The following is a 19,643-nucleotide window of genomic DNA, read 5'->3' as shown; positions in this document are numbered from 1 at the left end:
TATCGTCAAAAACCTTGGTAAAGAAACAAGCACTTATTTCATTTTGAGAAATTAAGTGCACAATTACAGTGAATATAATTGATGATTTTTGTAGGTATCTGAACTGTAGATTAAGGGTTGATCTGGCCTTTCAAAAGAGGTGCAATGGACTAAGATTACTTTCAGTTTTTGTTTTTTTTTTGGTCTCCAATGAAGAAGCAAAATTAGCACTTTGTTAGGATGATGTGATATGGTCCAATAATGTTTACCTTGGCAATTTGATCAAATTTGCCAAACAGCTCATTCAGCATGTGCACCAACTCCCCAGGTGAGCAGTCACTGGCCAACCGTGTGAATCCTACTATATCAGCATACAGTATACTACGAATGGAAAAATATATGTTGATTAATATGATTTTATATATTTCAAAGAAAAACTGGAGCTTCTAAAAAATTAATATACATTTGGGTATTTATATTTAAATTGATAACTGACACATATGCATGTGTCACACTTACTATAAATACCTATAAATAAAAGTGCTAAATCCATATAATAAAACTTGCCTGACATTGGTGTGTCTCTGGACATAGAGGTTGTGAAAATTGTTTGTGTTCTCAATCTGGCCAAAATTTGGGCCCTTTAACCTCTGGATGATCTCAGCTTTCATCACACGGGCAATGTGAGCTGGTAACAGCGACAACAGGAGACGCTCCTTATGGAAATAACACAAAGAGAGAAGCAGTAGCAATATAGACATGTTCAGAAAAATCATAGAATAATAAGCACATAGTTTTAAAATGCAACAGTATTTGCAACAATCAGTATTTCGTTATTAATGTGATTCACTACTAAAATGATTCTAACATTTCATATACAACAAGATATTTCCGCTAAACACCCAGAGATTAACCCCCAAAAAGGTACAATAGTGCCAAGTGAGGTTTAAAAAAAGTCAGGCTCACCTCCTGTTAATGTTAAAACCTTACAAGTACAGTACAGTACTACTTAGGCCACACATGATAAATCCATGCACCGCTGCTGAGGCTCAAAGTGTTCTACATCAAAGAGAGGTCCTGATCACTGCTAACAAACGCTGGTAGGATTCTGCATTTCTGATGAATTCACACAGTCCCCACTGGACTACTCACACTGAAAAGATATGTACTTACTGTACTGCAGGCACAGGACAAGCAGCATACAGCATGAGTGCATTGAGCACCAGAGAGAAATGTGTCTGCGCTGTTACTACCATCTGTTGTAGGCCGCAGTGGCACTCCAGGCCTACTGCAAAACACTCTACCCAAGGCATTTTCAGTTTGAGTCATGACAAGCTGGATACACTATAGGAAAACACAAGCTGATTTACCATAGGGAAAACCAACTCCATCCCAAGCATGGGCTCTCACAATAACAGCTGGATTATCCTCTTCTGACTAAATAGCAACCCAGATTCTTTTTAGCAGGAGCAGCGGTAGTTAAAAGCTATCTACATCTCAAGCTCACTCAGGGAAAACATTTAAAAAGCAGTTTAATAACTTCTCACCATGTTGGCGTTAGCACCAAATTCATCTGAATTAATTAAACCTACAGCACATTTAACAAATGGGAATATCAAAATGGGTGATTGCCTATATTGAGATGTGTCAACAACCAATTAGCGTCACCAAAAATGCAGAATGTAAGTATCAGTAGAAGGAAGTACTGAGCACACCAGATCATTCAGTCTACAGCCTTCAAGTAAAGTGTTGGCCAATACTGTTGCATTTGCTTAAGATAAAAATACATTGGCAAAAACTACTATACTACTACTTTTTAATCAACTGAAAAGATTTTAGCCAGCAGTCAAATTATGCTAAAGGCCTTTTACTACAGAGAATTCCACAACAGGCTCCAGGGATAGTCACACTAACTGAGGTCATTAACAATTACCACATTCTGTAAAACAGCTTCTTGACACAAACTGTTGGAGACTCCTTTCCTCCTTCCCATCCACAGGAATCAAACACTAACAGCTACATGCAAAGCCAAGTGGATTCAATGACTGACAGTTTTGAGGTGAATCCTTCATGGACAGAAAGCAGATAAATGGTAAATGTGTGTAGAGTGAATGTTTGGCATAATTAACACTATAGTGCCTGTGTAGCATTAGCAGGTGGCTGATGATCCACATAAATTACCTCAGCCATGAATTTGACATTACTCTTCAAGTCCTGCTTGTACTGTAATGTTTTAATTGGCATACACACTCATTTATGCAAACTGTCACTCCCCATCACTGTAATCATTATTGTAATCAACACCAACTCTACTCTCTTTCACTGGCTCACTGGTCATTACGATTTGACCACTTTACCTGTTGTCTCTTTTCAAACTCCAGTTTAATTGGGGACTTGATGCAGTTGCAGGTGTCTTGATAAGTCTGTTTTAGTGCCAAATCCATCAGATGCTTGTGGTATGCTCCTGCCATATTGCCACACACGAAGATTATAATATTGGCCAAAATCTGTACAGGAAGGACAATGCAAGTATTAGATAAAGATCAGACAAAAATAGTCATTAAGTGAAATATATTCATGGGGTGGAGATAATATGGAATAGAATTAAACCAGCAGAAACAAGGCTGTAGTAAAAACACATTCAACATTGCTATGTTATCTACTGAACTGTGTACATAAACAGAAGCAGAAGAATTCCCTGCTTTACTGTGGTTCAATGAGACTTTAGCTAAACACTAAAAGAACCTACCAAAAGTGTCCACACCTGTCATCTGTATAAGTACTCTACTTTGAATTCAGGTTCATCACACACAGGGAGGCTTGTCCATCCCTTAATTAGCATGATTACAGCCAACACCACATCCCACCACAGTCTCCATCTGACCATATAATTTAAGTGACAAAGTTCCTGTTAATCCTGTTAGTCATAGTCTTATATATATTCCTACACAGTCATTTTGAGACGTTTCCTTATTACACTACACCTTTGTTAATCAATCTGAGTTCAGTAAAGAATACCATTGAAATCTGGAACTGTAAATAACTGCAGTTGTCAGATTTAATAGAAACTATCAAATTTTTGGCTTTTATTTGAACTAAGGAACATAATGAGCTTAACACTTAACTTCTATGAAACCTAAGAGGAAAATTGTGCAGAGAATATTTTTTATATATTATATACATTCAGGTTTGTATTTCTATCATCAGGTTCTATAGACAAAACATAAAGCCTGTATCTCATGTCTACAAACAGGCAAGGCCTTATTGTATTCAGTGATTTTTCATTCACTCTGTATAATGTCCCTTGTTTTTAGTTAATATCTCACAATAGTAACAAACTCATGCGCATGAAAGATAAAGGACAACCTCTTTACTCCAAACAAAGCTCTTCACTATACCAACATAGTACAGGTGGCAATTTGTGAAGAGTAATCTATTTTGTTTATTTTCATTTCAAAACATACCTTTATTCACTCATATTTCATGGGCTCCTCATGGCCACACTACACAGGAAGCTCCATTAGAGGAACTATTATGTAGGATGCAGCCCATTAATGATTAGTGAATTAGTGAATGTAGAAAAACCTAGAAGCCATGATAACCTTGAGCTCAATATTTTGGAAATGGATAATTTAATGGTTCTCTCCCATCACATTTTAAAAAGAATATTTCCCCCTCTTCTTCATCCTCTTTCATACAGACCCATTCCCATTCTATCTTGTCTTGTTTGCCTGCTTTGTCTCATTCATACCAATTTCTCTTTTTACTTGCAGTCACTTTCTTTCCAGCATGGCAGTGACCTTAATGTCACACTGACCAGTTTAAATTTGCTCTTTCTGACATAAACACCCCCAACAAATTTACAGTGGTAAAAGTATTCAGATTGCTTCACTTTTTACATACCTTATTGCTTTGTACATTTAATTTTAAATTGATAAAATTCAGCAGTGCTTAACCCTTAGGAGTCTGTCATCATGGCGGCATGATCAAATCACAACATTCCACTAGGCCTAGACTTCTAAGGGTTAACCGGTAAATGTGAAGGCAGAATGCCAAGTACGAGATGACAAGGCAGATACAGGTACCTGAATGTGTGCAGCACTGGTAACATGTTATGTAGTCTAACATTCACTTAGTATAGTAGTGGGACCTGCCTCAACTTTAATATTAATTAATATTTATGATACAAGTTATTTACCCTTATTAGTCCCACAATGGGGAAATTGCATATAAATGTTATGGCGATCTGTGATGGACTGGTGACCTGTCCAGGGTGTACCCTGCCTTTCACCCAAAGAGAGCTGGGATAGAAAAGAAATTTAGACTAGTCTACACAGTGCACACCTGTTACTGGTTTGAATGCATCTTTCTGTGGCAGTTCTCCATTGGCCATTGCCTAATTACCCAGTTATATAATCACTTGACTGCTTAAGTCTAAAATAATAAAGAACATGAAATTGTTTAAATTGTTTTTTCTTTTAAGTTACTTGTATTTTTTTTTACCAGGGCAGTAAATGGGGCGATTACAGGTGCCATAAAGCAGGCAGTCAAAAATAGAAATGTCCGGGATCCTTCAGCTGTTCTCTTCTAGATAACACAATGATTACTGATAAGAAAGTTCAATACCTGTTCCTTAATCAGAACCTACAGCATACAATACCTATGAAACATGATCAATATCAAACCGATATTGGGAAGTGCAAGTGTGTACAAAAGCAGGTTCTGATTTGTACCATCCGACACACATGCAGCACTAAACATAAAATTAGGCACCTGTATTGAACACTACACTATACCAGCAATGGACCTGTAACTCCTTTACTCCTTTGTATTTGACAAAAGCAAACATCAGGGGCAAAGGCGATATGCATGTGATCTGCTGGCTGGGTTTATTTGTGACAGATGTCCCCCCCCCCCGCTACCTATTGAATTTGCTATTCCTTCTTTGCACATTTCCAGCTACTAAAAGCAAACTCACAACCTTTTTTCCCCAGAATTAATGGCTTTACATTTACAAGCCTAGCTTAGTTCTTCAGTGTTTATTTTCCATAGAAAGTCTGACAAAACAATCTGGATTTTGTGCTACAGAAAAGTGTTCAAAGCAAAGGGTTCAAACATGTACACTGAATTACTAAAAGCAGCCACAACAAGATGGACCGAGGACTTTGTAAGCTGCTTTACAAAAGAGTAGTTTCACAGTAGCCCATGCATTGGATGCAATATTTCATAACCTCCCTTCAAATAACTAAGGTGGTATAATATTTATCAAATAATCCACTCAGCTGTCTATTCATTCTCTTTGTGAGCCGGACAAAATTTGTTGCACTAGGTGACCCAAAATATCAGATATTTAGTACCTGTTTGCAGTTTCAGAGTACTCTAAACCTCTGATATTAGAGATTATCAATGATTTGATTTGATTGATAATGACTCATTACCTTTTTGTTTAGCATAAACCAGTCTCATATTTTCTGACATGCTGTAAATGTCAAATGGTCCACTAATCATTAAATCACATCTTGTATATTCTGCAGAGAAGAAACAAACTGCTTTGAGGTATTAAGTAGTTTAACAGCTCAACAGATTGCATTGACTTAATCCGCAGTGCTACTCTATTAGCTGATATCCATTGGAAAAGACACAGACTGTGATACAGACGACCTCAAAGGTTAACTACTTGAACTGGGTGGCTGTGTGAATCATCAGTACCTCACTGGTACCCAATTACAGATAACAGCAGGTCTGGGAGAGGATGGCTTCTAAACGGCCTTAAGCCATGCTGGTGAATTGTAGGACTATAAGCTAAACTCTATGCAGACTGCATACGTAGACTAAGGTGAAGCTTGTTTTAACTATCTCTTTGCAACTGACATCTAGCAGATATGCTTTTATTATAACTTAAACAGAAATTAACAAAGAAAAATTGAACACCAGCATCTCAGCATTTTACAAATACATACTATTATTTGAAGAGAAACTTGTCACTTAAAGAACAAAAGATATTCTATACAATCTTCAAGAGACACTGTAAGCCTAGTGGAAGCCTAAGAAACCTAAAACCTAATCCTGGGTGACATGAAATGAAAATATATTCTCCAAATGCTCCATGATCAATTTAAAAAAAAAAAAAAAGAAATGATGTCAGATGAGAAAAGAAAAGAAAAAAAACTTATTTGGATTCAAATGAAGCCTCAAACAAGTAATACATGTGAAGTGTAAGAGCAAGTACTACTGAGAGTCTATATGACCTCTAAGATAGAGTTTAATTAGAGTGCGTGTGGTGATGAATTATTAATGATCGAGCACTCAATTAATAGAAAGTTGTTTTGAAGCTGAGGGAAGGTTGTGATATAAAAACAGTGCACAACTTCCACATATAATTTTCAGTTTTCCTCTGATGCGAATCACAGCAGTGAATATAAACTCAATCTGAAAATAAAGTTTTACACACATACTACATTCATTTAAAAAAAAAAAAAAAAAAAAAGCTACTGACTTGGAAATAAGGGACCTCTGTTGAATAATACATGAGAGTATTCAAATGCTCTAGACCAGAGTATGTAGAAATACTACAGTAAATGACCAAATTTATCATTGCATTGTGTTGCCGGGTAACTCTTCACATCTTTTAGTAACAGAAGAATAACGTTTAAGTGAAATACCAGGCTAATAATGCAGCAGTTTGTCACACACTGCAGAAACGTGGAATTAAATCATTCCAAATGTTATACGCACATAAATCTAAGACCAACAACGGACGTTCGCTCCTTCAATAAATGAGACAGTTCATTAAGACTCCAATGAGCCGGCACTGTAAAGTTTAATGGACTTGACAAAGTGTACATGTCAGCATGGTTCCTTCTCACTTAACACCCCCTGAGCAGTTTGTATGCACACTTGAACAATACACAGGGGTGTAGACATTTAATGGCTGACATTTACAAATCTCTGGTAGGATAGACTTATTTTCTTCACTGAGTAAGTCTGGAATATTCAAATTAAAGTAAATACAATCTTTGTACCTGTAAACTGAAAGAGGATGTGTGTGTATCAGCGTACCTGTGTGTATGCACATATCTGTGTTACAAGGAACAGCTGAACATTCAGGAAATATGTTTAGTTACTTTCTTACTGGAAAAAACACTACTGATCTCAATGTATGGGGTAAATATATAGCAAGGGTGAGCAGCAAGTTAACTTAGCATAATTATATCTTGATTCCTGAGAGCTTCTGAGAGGTCAAAGTAAGAAACTGGAATGATTGGGAAATGTTATTGACATTTAAAGCATTATTTAGAAAGTTTCCAAGGAGATGAATTTTGGAGAACAATTACAAGTCTCTAGCTTTTAAAAAAAAAAAAAAAAAGGTATTAGCACTAATAGCACTAATACTAGCAAATTAAAAGCAACTAAGAACTAAGATTATCATATAAAAGTAAGTGTATAATCCAAGGTAATCATTCAAGGTAGCCAAAAAGTCACTGTAATAGTTAAGAAGTAATAGTATTTCCATTGATTGAACAGCAAGCTGTAGTAGTACAGATCCTTAAGCACCTCTGTAGATGCTACATGGAAAGCTGGAGAAATTTTTATTGCTGCTCTGACAAAAGGCCTTAGAGCATCCTGTCAGCCAACCTCGCTGCTTTCATCCAACAAGGGGGGGGAAAAAAAAAAAAAAAAAAAAAAAAAAGAGGACATAGACCTCAGCATGTCCCAACACAGAGAATTGCACTGACATTGCCAGAGGAACACACAGGGGAGAAATACATGCATGCACTATTTTGCATCTGACACACATCGACTAAATCTCACAAGCAAAAACAGAAGATACCCACAGGCAGAAACACACTTGCTATATAAAAATACATTATTGCCTTAAATAGATTTGCTCATTAATTTGCATCACAACTCAATATAACCTACATCATACATCAGTGATATGATGTAAAAGGATTGATAGTATAATGTAAAAATCCTTCATTTGGCAAATTGGTATTGCTTTACTACTGTACACATGTATAGAACAGTACAAATGTAGTATTCTACAAAACTGAGTACAACATCACTAAGATGGAGTGAATGCATATTCCTTATTTGATTTAGCCAATCTCAAGGACGACGGCATGAATTAATGTTAAAAACAAATATTTGAGTTAAAGTCGTATCTAAGAACTAACTGCAACAAAAGTCAGCACATCCTTTATTTGTGAAATCCCATTCTTCAATTTATGTTCAGCTTTATTTCTGAATCTGATTCAATCTTTCAGCAAGTAGAATAGCAGTGTCGCACAAAGTTGTGGAGAGATGTTCTACTATGCTTTGCACATAATTCTTAGCTGCTCTTTGATGGAAGGCTTTGTTGCTCTGTCCTCCACTTTAAAATAGTCAGAGTCCTCCCAATTTTTTTCAGATCATTGCCATACTGGAAAGGTCCTCTTGTGTGAACTATGTTATTTTCTTTTTTAATAAATTTGCAAAAATTTCTACATTTCTGGTTTTTTCTGTCATCTCCCTACTTAATAAATTTGCGAAAATTTCTACATTTCTGTTTTTTTCTGTCAAGATGCGGTGCTGAGTGTACATTAATGAGAAATAAAATGAACTTTTTTGATTTTGGCAAATGGCTGCAATGACACAAAGAGTGAAAAATTTAAAGGGGTCTGAATACTTTCCGTACCCACTGTATCCTCTGACTCATCAAAACCTCAAATATGGTTTAGCTGTAATTATCAATGCAGTGTTTAAAAGGATAAAAAAATAAATAAAAAAAATAAAAGCATCACTGCCACTGGCAAGTAATAATGTCGGTTACATATTGTAACCCACGATTGTCTAAATTGGGCTCAGCCCTGGGCTATTACTACAGTTTCTATCCTGTTCTAATATTAGCACCCATGACTGTAAAGGGGTGGACATAGCAAGCCCGCTCTCTGGTTTGAAGCCATATAGGAAGTAGCCGCTGGCTCCAACAAGTCCTCGCTCCCATTGACTTCCATTAAAGAATTTGCACCAATTACTAAGTCACTGTTGTTGCCACAGTAATTATTGAGGTCTTGTCATCTTTGTTTGAACACTCTTAATATTCCTCATTTTCGTCATGTCATAACAGATATTGATAATTAGCCTTATGGCTAAGGCCAGTTCAGGTTGCGGTCATAGCTTTAGCCAATCTCTCCTGGGGGTGTATCATCGGAAGTGGCAAATCAAGCATAAAACCAGGCATAAAATTGTCCAGTGTGTCCCCAGCCTAACACATGCATCCCATGAATTGTCGCTGGCTGGCTGGCTGGTCTGGGGTACCTTGGTCTGGAACAAAAATCATAGCACTTTACAGCACTGGAATCTCTTCGCTTCATCATCCACTGACTGCATCTCCTTCACCTGGCCTGTAGGACACTCTTTGCTTCAAACAACGAAGACAGGCTCTGCTCCAACACCGGATGGTGGGGAAGACTCACCATCAAGTCAGTCACCTGGGTAATTGGTGGGAGTCTTTAGCTTAGTGGGCTTGGATGCTACTGCAGAGAGGTTGATAGCTATGGTGGACAAGCATGGCCAGACCAGCACATGGCACAGTACCTGCTGTGGGTTGTACCACCCGAACTGGGTGTCCTGGGAGAGATGGGTCAGCTTGGGGGTAACTGGAAGGCTGCTGTTGCAGCAGCTGGCTTATACCTGGCAATGGGGTGGAGGACAATGCTAGCGTAGCATGCTAGCAGCGGCTCACTGCAACTTATGGCTCCCCAGAGGGGACAGGGTGCAGTGGGTAGCCCCATGGAGAGGGGCCAGGGATGCACTAAGGATTGGACCAATAGCAAAAGGCCAGACGGCTGCGCCACCATGACATGAAATATACTGATAAAACAGGATTTAGCAGTCTGTTCAAAAACACTACCCTATCGTTATGTTTGGGATGAAAACATCCCAAACAGCACATAAGGGTTAACTAGTGGACATTTGTTTCTGGCCAGTGTCACATCTAGCCTGGCATGCCATCTTGACTGCTTATTGTGCAGCAATCTGTCTTCTTCCAAAAATGGCTTTGTAACTTTACACACAAACTGTTGAGAGCAGGGTTCTTGTTGGTGAAGACATTATTTGTGTTTCTGGCTGTACGATTGGGGTCCACTCAGACTAAGAGAGTATTGTAGATAGACCTTAAAATGCTCTTACTACATTTATATAAAAGAAGGGGGAAAAAAAATGCTAGCCCACATCAAATAACAGGTCATCAAAGAAGCAATAAGGGATGTTTGAAAATAAAATGAAGGAGATAAAGGCTGATGACAGCGCTCTAGTTGAAATGTCTATTTCCATGGTTATGTGGATTTTGTAAATGTTTTTAAAAGTCATGTAAATATTAAATATTATGTGAAGTGAAGGACAATATATCATTTAAATATGAGACTATAAATTTCAATGGCAGCTTATATAGAAAGCATGTGTAGCACAAGCCCATTTAATGGTCAGCTGCATTTTGGAGTAGTTGTAAGCCAGTCAGAGGATTGATTAATGCAAGCCTCATTACAAAAATCAAGATGAAAAATAAAAGCATGAATAACTCTTTCCACATGCTTCCTAGATAAAAAGGCTTAACCTTAACTAACAGACTTAAATGAAGTAAGATTTCTTGCTAAACCTAATGTATTTCTGTGTGCCTTATGAACTTGCCATTAATTAAGATACCCAAGAAAGTTTATCTACTCTAAGATATCTGGGAGAAAGTGAAGTGAAACAACATTACTTTAGAAAGCTGAAACTTTGACCCGGTCAATGTTCCCTTTTAAAACAGAGTGACAGAGGTTAAAACTGACCAGTTCAGACTAATTTGATTTACAGCGGGTACGGAAAGTATTCAGACCCCTTTAAATTTTTCACTCTTTGTGTCATTGCAGCCATTTGCCAAAATCAAAAAGGTTCATTTTATTTCTCATTAATGTACACTCAGCACCCCATCTTGACAGAAAAAAACAGAAACGTAGAAATTTTTGCAAATTTATTAAAAAAGAAAAACTGAAATATCACATGGTCATAAGTATTCAGACCCTTTGCTCAGTATTGAGTAGAAGCACCCTTTTGAGCTAGTACAGACATGAGTCTTCTTGGGAATGATGCAACAAGTTTTTCACACCTGGATTTGGGGATCCTCTGCCATTCTTCCTTGCAGATCCTCTCCAGTTCTGTCAGGTTGGATGATGAACGTTGGTGGACAGCCATTTTCAGGTCTCTCCAGAGATGCTCAATTGGGTTTAGGTCAGGGCTCTGGCTGGGCCAGTCAAGAATGGTCACAGAGTTGTTCCGAAGCCACTCCTTTGTTATTTTAGCTGTGTGCTTAGGGTCATTGTCCTGCTGAAAGGTGAACCTTCGGCCCAGTCTGAGGTCCTGAGCACTCTGGAAGAGGTTTTCTTCCAGGATATCTCTGTACTTGGCCGCATTCATCTTTCCTTCAGTTGCAACCAGTCGTCCTGTCCCTGCAGCTGAAAAACACCCCCACAACATGATGCTCCCACCACCATGTCTCACTGTAGGGATTGTATTGGGCAGGTGATGAGAAGTGCCTGGTTTTCTCCACACATACTGCTTAGAATTAACGCCAAAAAGTTCAATCTTGGTCTCATCAGACCAGAGAATCTTATTTCTCATAGTCTGGGAGTCCTTCATGTGTTTTTTGGCAAACTCTATGCGGGCTTTCATGTGTCTTGCACTGAGGAGAGGCTTCCGTCGGGCCACTCTGCCATAAAGCCCCGACTGGTGGAGGGCTGCAGTGATAGTTGACTTTGTGGAACTTTCTCCCATCTCCCTACTGCATCTCTGGAGCTCAGCCACAGTGATCTTTGGGTTCTTCTTTACCTCTCTCACCAAGGCTCTTCACGAATGCTCAGTTTGGCTGGACGGCCAGGTCTAGGAAGAGTTCTGGTCGTCCCAAACTTTTTCCATTTGAGGATTATGGAGGCCACTGTGCTCTTAGGAACCTTGAGTGCTGCAGAAATTCTTTTGTAACCTTGGCCAGATCGTGCCTTGCCACAATTCTGTCTCTGAGCTCCTTGGGCAGTTCCTTCAACCTCATGATTCTCATTTGCTCTGACATGCACTGTGAGCTGTAAGGTCTTATATAGACAGGTGTGTGCCTTTCCTAATCAAGTCCAATCAGTTTAATTAAACACAGCTGGACTCCAATGAAGGAGCAGAACCATCTCAAGGAGGATCAGAAGAAATGGACAGCATGTGAGTTAAATATGAGTGTCACTGCAAAGGGTCTGAATACTTATGACCATGTGATATTTCAGTTTTTCTTTTTTAATAAATTTGCAAAAATTTCTACATTTGTTTTTTTCTGTCAAGATGGGGTGCTGAGTGTACATTAATGAGAAATAAAATGAACTTTTTTGATTTTGGCAAATGGCTGCAATGACACAAAGAGTGAAAAATTTAAAGGGGTCTGAATACTTTCCTTACCCACTGTATTTGTAGGGATAAGTTATGACAGGCTATCTCATACAGCCACATTTTTAAAAGCTGAGATGTTGAACACTGGGTATCAATCCTTTAAAAATGCAAATCTTTGAGTGGCAGTCACACTGTGATAGAAAATTGTAGGAAGTCACTGAAATGGAGACATGGCAACATAATTGTTAAATAATTTTCTGTGCTTTGTGATACACATGTAAATTAATGCTTCTTTAATGCATTAATTGGGATTTTAGAATCAGGTTTGGATAAGCTCAAATTAAATAAAGTCAGCATTAATAATTGCCTCCTTAATATCGTTACTTACTTGTCTTTCTTTGCATATGCCAACTGCCTGAACGTTTTTGCACCATACAGTGTGAAGACAGTGACCTTTTAATAAAGTATATTTAAAAAAACACATTAGAATTTCTATCACTCCACTCCTATAGTATTTAGGTTTAAAGGTCATATTTGTTGGTTTGCTAACTGTATGATGAAAAGTACCACAAATGCTCATTTTGTGAGCAGGATGGAGGGAATTAAATGCCTGTGAAAGAAAACAACATTAAGATTTTATCTAAGTTGTAAAACAAAGCAAAGAAAAAAAAAAACAAAATATTACCCATTAGGTATAGATATGGCAGGATACAAAAATCATGCAGATGATCCTTTAGTATTAGTATATTAGTATTCTTTGTTCACTTGTTTTCTTAAAGGCTATGCCAATACAGGTTATTAAATGTTATTTAGTGACACACACAAAAAAAAGTTTCTTGTCCAGTTCACAGCGGCAGGAATTTACTTGTCACTGGAACCAGTAATTGCAAATTAGCTGTAGGGTGAATTTCGTTACCTCTTGACTGAACTAGGCTAGGAGCATTCCTGTTTCCACTTTTTATGCTAAATTAAGTTTTCCAGCGTCTGGTGGCAACTTACTACTTAAACTACATAGCAGTGGTATGTTATCTAATTCCAGGGAAAATAGCAAATAAACATACTTTCAAAAAACACAATTATTAGTTTCTTGTAGCACCATCCATTTATACAATAGTTAAGTCACTTTGTTTTTGTTTTTTCTGTAAAGTGCCTTGACATGATTGTATACTGATTTGGCGCTATACAAAAAAATGAATTGAGTGAAAACGAAATAATTAAAATGGTAATAAACGATTAATCAGTTGGTGTAACCAGGTATGTATGCAGATTGCGAATTTGAAATTCAGTGTTTCTCCTCTTGAATATGAATGTGACTGCTAGCGTTAAATCACACTTATGTTTGATCACTTTACCTGCCACAGTACTGGTTCCATCTGATCAGCTGTAGTGGACAGGCACACACTCAACACAATGGTGTGAGAGGCAGAGGTCAGAACACTGGCGATGATGGCGTCCCGCATAGAAAACGGCAGCATGGTGTAAACCACAAACACAATGAACAGGAAGAATGACACCTGTGGAGGAAGAGAGACACTTATGACACAGCTGCAGAGGAAAGCACTGAAAAGGCATGAAGAAGATAGAATACATATTTGTGCCTTTAAGCATGTTGACAATCTGACTATAGACTGGCTATACACAGTATACATACAAATATATAGATAGAGACACACACACACACACACAGACACACAAGACTCTTCTGCTGCTGTGCATGGATAGAAAGAGGCCTGTGTTCTCACTCACAGGCTGCAGCAAAGTGCCAGTTAACCTTTCTTGGGTTATTTACAAGGCCAGTGAGAAGAAGGCAGGATTAGGGCGTAAGGGGCAGTGAAATGGAAACTGGAAGGGAAAGCAAAAGAGCTACTGACAGTACAGTACAGTGCTATACTGCTACAGTCATAATGGCTAATACTATATGCTAGTAATACTAAAAATAGCAAATAGCTAAAAATGTTTTTAGAGACAACACTTTATTCATGTTTCAATGAATTGTGCTCAAATTAGTAATGTGTCTTTTGCTAAAATAGAGAGCTTGTGCAACTTTTTGCCAATATTTAACTGTGGCAAAGGGACAAAAAATGATTCGGAAAAAAATAATCTGTATTAAAAGTCCTGACAAGCATTTAGTTGGTTCATCTTTTAAATTTGTGAACAAATCAGCCACAATGTAAGATAAGCTGTTATTTTATAATTACTAAAATGCTCCACTTCTTTGAGGAAAACGAAAAAATACCATACCCATTGTTTTGGTGATACACAAGCAGAGTCTTCACAAAATTTTAATAATACACCATTCAGAAAAGTATTTTGTGTGAATAAAATCTTAATCCACCGTGGAGATAAATATTTCATGAATTTGCTCCACTGTTTCATTTTTAAAAAAACAAACAAAAAAAAAAAAAAACATTTCCTGCATTCTTTACAGAGCAAGAAACAGTGTCAAATGTTTTGTTAAAAACTACTCTTAACACCTTGTGGCAGCACCATCTGGTCTAAATGACCATTTCATTGTTGTAGTCCATGTTTAAAGCTTAACTCAGAGCTAACATAGCTTAGTCAATACAGTGCTGGAAAGACCTTTATACAAGCAGCCCATGGCAAAAAGGAAAAACAAAAAATAGTGAAAGTGATAATTAAATCAAATGTATCCTCCTCTTTAGAGACACTTCTTACATATTGTACCTCAATATCATCTATTATACACACTAAACTGCTCTAAAGCACAAAGGCTTTAAGAGTGTTTCAAAAGCAGAAAATAAAATGGCTTGTAGCCCATAAAGCATATAATTTGTTTTCTGCATACTAAAAAGAATGGCTAGCTTGGTGGATCACGTGCAATGGCATCTTTCATTGCCAAGTACAGTGTCATTTTCCCCCAGTGGAACAACCACAGCAATTACATTATGTATAGAGAAGTTAAAACAGTTGACCTTGGGCAAAAGCATATAATAATTAGCCAATCTCAATGTCAATCCAAATACTGGACCAATTCATTCAATTCCATTCCTCTTGTCACAGTTGTCTCCGTGTTGCTTTGACATTGTGCAAACTAGTCCTCTTATTGGCCATTTTCCAACAACTTTCTTTTTCAGAATTAATGGAGCTTATTTTTATAGATCTGGACTTTGGCATTTCCATTTTTGTTTCTATTAAAGCCATTTGTATGATTGTCTCCATAATAACTACTCGACAAAAAGACAGTAAATTAACACATAAGTTGCTTCGCTTTATAAGTTGCATGGCAAAGCAGTGTACTATAAAAAGCACAACTTAGTCCAAAAAAAAATGGTAATAATACAGTTATGTACTATGGCTCTGAAAAAAGTAAATGTAATGGTACAGCTACAGCAAGTAGTACAGTTGCATTATTGCAATCCAGAAAATAAGTGTTTCTAATCTCTCTGTACCAATGCCTTAGTGAGCTTTACTGTGCAGAGTCTTATTCCTAAAATGTCACAGGTCAGTAAGGCTGGCAACAAGAGTAAGAATACAAATGCAAAGAAAGTCAAAGCAAAAGTTGAAGATGTTGCATAAATTGATAAGTTCATCTATTTAAATGAAAAGAATTGGAGTATCTGTGGTGTATTTGCATTAGAGCGGTGCTAATTGTTTTCATTTTGTCTCCAAAATACACATTAAATCTAAATTCTTAAAACAATTACTTGTAAGTGATAAATCAGAAGACGTGCATAATACAATAAATAAATAAATAAAACTACCAATGTAAGGTTATGAAACTGAAGCTGCAAAATATCTCAAACAGTTCAGCAAACGAGCAAGGACCAGAAATTTCTCTGCTGTGGATGATTAAGAAGTGTTATTTATTCACTATGTCGACAGGAATAGGATAGTATTAACTTCCAAATATAAGAGCTCCTAATTGCTGCCAAATATAATCTACAAAGCAATATAATTTGTTTAGCCTTCATAAAGCCTTTTTTCTAAATGAAGGCTGAAATCCAATGCTCCTAACTGCATCATGAAACTGTAACAAGGAAAACAGAGAGGTTGGATGGGAAAAGACACCTGTCTAGATATCCCAAATCCTTGATATAGTAATAAAACAGTGACTCAACTACTTTTCCTACATTGTGGTTGATGCCAGGCACATAATGTAGGGCTGTGCAGTTAAGTGAATGATTTTGATTTTTGGACCAAATGATCAGAAAAACAATATAATTGAGGAAAAAAAGATTATTTTGCCACAGTCTTTTTGTGCTTTTATTTTCCGATGCCTTCTGTTCCCTTGGTTTGTGTAGGTTTTAAGGCTTTGCAGTGTACATGGGCTTGCCCTGACTGATGGCTACGTTAGTGAAATAATGCCATATATCACTTTGTGCATCTGCTTTGTTTGCAAGCTGTAAATGGTCAGGAAGAGCATAAGTAGTGGCAGCCATTCCACTTTTTGCCTGTAGCTAACAAAAGGGAAGCATGAGAATAATTAAAAAAAAAAAAAAAAAGAACAGCTGACACAGCCACTCTGCCTGGAGTGGAAGCAGAGCACTGAACACATTGCACAGCAACTTAACTTCAGATAATATGGCCCTCAAAAACTGACAGTTATAGTACCGATTTTTATTGCAGGGTATTGCGATACCTTTCTACACTCGGTATACACCCTGCAACATGATGCAGTCAGCAAAAGTGGTAGAATCAAGTCTGTTTGTGAAGAGTTTGGAATCGAGGAATCTGATGCAGACTAAAAAGATACGTGCAAGACTTGCTACATGGTGGTGTTTTTGCACCATTAGGTAACACCACAAGGCTTTTGAACCACCTGAAGGTGTTTTTTTTTTTTTTAAGTTCAGAAAATGCAATGTTTCCAAAGTCACTATTAATATTAGAATTATCCTGATTCTAATATTGACCAAAATAATCAGGATTTTTATGAATAATCAAGCAACCCTACACATAATCAAGCAACATAAGGACCTGTCTCTGACAATTAGGTAGACGAGGCTGTTTGCTTTTTGTGGTTCAGCATGGTTCAGTCCACTCTGCTTCTGCCCCATGAATCAATTTCTTGATGATGATACCGAGGAAGGCTCATAAAACAAATTACAGGAATGGAGTGTCAGATTACGTTAGGCTTTTAGTCTGAGTCTGTGACAGAGATTACTTTACAAGCTACATCTACGCTGTATGCGTACGTTAAAATGTGCCACCTCACTAAGTTTGAGTACAAAGGCAAAACTCTTTATAGTAAAGATGCAAAACTAAATGCAGAAGAAATGATTAGCCAAAGTGTTTGGGTTGTAAGTTCCACAATCAGTTTGGGCAGGTTGACTTTATTTAACAATACAAATATTTAATGTTTTATTTTTATGTTTTCTATTTTCTGAGAATAAAATAACTCCAACCTAATAATAATTAAAGACATTACTCCTCCAGCCCTGCACATCTCCCTACCTCTCTCTCTAGCTCCATTCCTTATCACTTATATCATACCAGTATTTTCTGTCCTATTTTTGGCATCTACCCACTTTTCTACTATTCTATCCTGGCAGGCCTTTTCACCCCAGCTCCCTTCCTCAACGCTCTACCATAAAGCCCAATGAGGCTGGCAGTAAATTCACAAAGGATTTTGTGTGTGTGGGTACATGAGACAGACAGTGAGGAATCAAGAGAGACAGAGTGAAGGAAGAGAGGAGATGAGGCAGGGTCCAGACATCTCTCAGTGAGAAGTAGAGGCTGGACCACACAGATAAGCCCTTCCCTCCATTGTCAGCAAACAGAGGGGGCTTTGTTGCGATGGGCTAAGCATCCAATTCATTTTAGATTTGAAAATGGAAAATGCCCTGTATACAAAGTAACTCTAAAAGTAGGAATAGTGAGTGTAACAACTGAGGGAATATTTGAACCACCAGTGCAGTTTGTATTGTAGCTATTGCTTCTTCTCTGACAGTCTTGCTCTCTCTGAGGATGTGGGCAGAAATAATATTTTTATTTTTACAGTTTGCTATGTCTCCTGTGTTTGCAGATGCATATGGAGAACAACAGGGAAGTGTATGTTTTTTTTTCCTCTTTACACCACAGAATCATTTTAACTGATATATTAAATTATGTTATTTACTCCACTGAAGGCCAGTTAGCTTGTTAATATGCAAGGGTATTGCAGTTTTGATACACACAATAAATGAATGAAAAAATAAACTGCAGTATGATGCTGTGGGAGAATTTGAGATAGGCAAATCTAAGTAGCAAATGATGTATGGGGGTCCACAATTGTTTTCAAGCAATGTTTCTTAGCGTGTGGAGATGAGCGATTTTTGCCAATGGTAACTGACAACATAGAAGATGTCTTAGTAACATTCACATACAGCTGTCCAAGGTGGTAAATTTCAACAGAGGAAAAAAAAAGAAAAAGAAAAAAGGGTGAGCAGTAAGATCTTATTAAACCAGCGGCACTGACATCACACTACATGTAACTGAACGTATCTTAACTTCCTCTTAAAGCCAAGAAAGAGATATTTGGCCAGAAAGATCACTGCTATTTTCTGAAGATTTGTTTTTTAAATTTATTATTACAATTTTTTCACCTACATGTCAGGTTAGGTCTCCATTAATGTTTAGTTATCACAGTTGTCATTGTGGCTTCAGTGTTAAACCTGCTCTACAACATTTTTCTTCTCACTGTGCCATCTTGCTACCACAGTGCCTCTTTCAGTCTATTCTCCTCATATTTAATACATAATACATGTGTTACATTTTGCAGGATAACTTTACCATCAAATGTGTGTTACATTTCACTCTAAACTGATGTGTTGCATTTCAAAGAAGGAAATCAATGTATCCAAACATGCTTTGTGTGCCCTTCTGGGAGTATATTAGATGACATCTGTCAATATTGACGGACAACTGAATATCTTCTTTTCCTTTTGGCTGCTCCCTTCAACCCTTCAATGCCTCCATTCAACCCTATCCTCTGTATCCTCCTCACCCACACCAACTATCCTCATGTCCTCCTTCACTACATCCAAGAACCTCCTCTTTGGTCTTCCTCTAGGCCTCCTTCCTGGCAGCTCTAACCTCAGCATCCTTTTACCAACGTATGGACAACATTGAATGTATGTATGGACAATATTATAGACAACTGAACATGACAATAATAAAGTAGACACCAGGAAACTAAATAGTATTTTAGGTATACAAACAATATTCTGTTATTTAAAGGAAAAAAAAAATCAAAGATGAAATAATATACAGTAAATATATGTTGGTAAACATGGAAAAGCTCCCAGGACATGTCACGTGATCACTGCATAAACACTGAA

At 37.4% G+C, this 19,643-nt stretch overlaps 1 protein-coding gene across 1 annotated transcript in view; it reads right to left on the bottom strand.

The window, feature by feature from the left end:
• The window catches only part of adcy2a (adenylate cyclase 2a), a 51,059-nt gene that overhangs the window by 18,592 nt on the left and 12,824 nt on the right, over nucleotides 1-19,643 (bottom strand). Inside the window, exons 5-8 of the mRNA XM_026293288.2 lie at nucleotides 13,719-13,880; nucleotides 2,337-2,486; nucleotides 547-695; nucleotides 249-360 (exon numbers count right to left, since the gene is read on the bottom strand). Of these exons, the coding sequence (XP_026149073.1) occupies nucleotides 249-360; nucleotides 547-695; nucleotides 2,337-2,486; nucleotides 13,719-13,880 (573 nt within the window). The remainder of the gene's footprint in view (nucleotides 1-248; nucleotides 361-546; nucleotides 696-2,336; nucleotides 2,487-13,718; nucleotides 13,881-19,643) is intronic.

This window comes from Mastacembelus armatus, chromosome 16 (genome assembly GCF_900324485.2).
Source record: "Mastacembelus armatus chromosome 16, fMasArm1.2, whole genome shotgun sequence".
Lineage (NCBI taxonomy): Eukaryota > Metazoa > Chordata > Actinopteri > Synbranchiformes > Mastacembelidae > Mastacembelus > Mastacembelus armatus.
The sequence above is the reverse complement of the archived record's forward strand: the minus strand, read 5'-3'. Positions and strand labels throughout refer to the sequence as shown.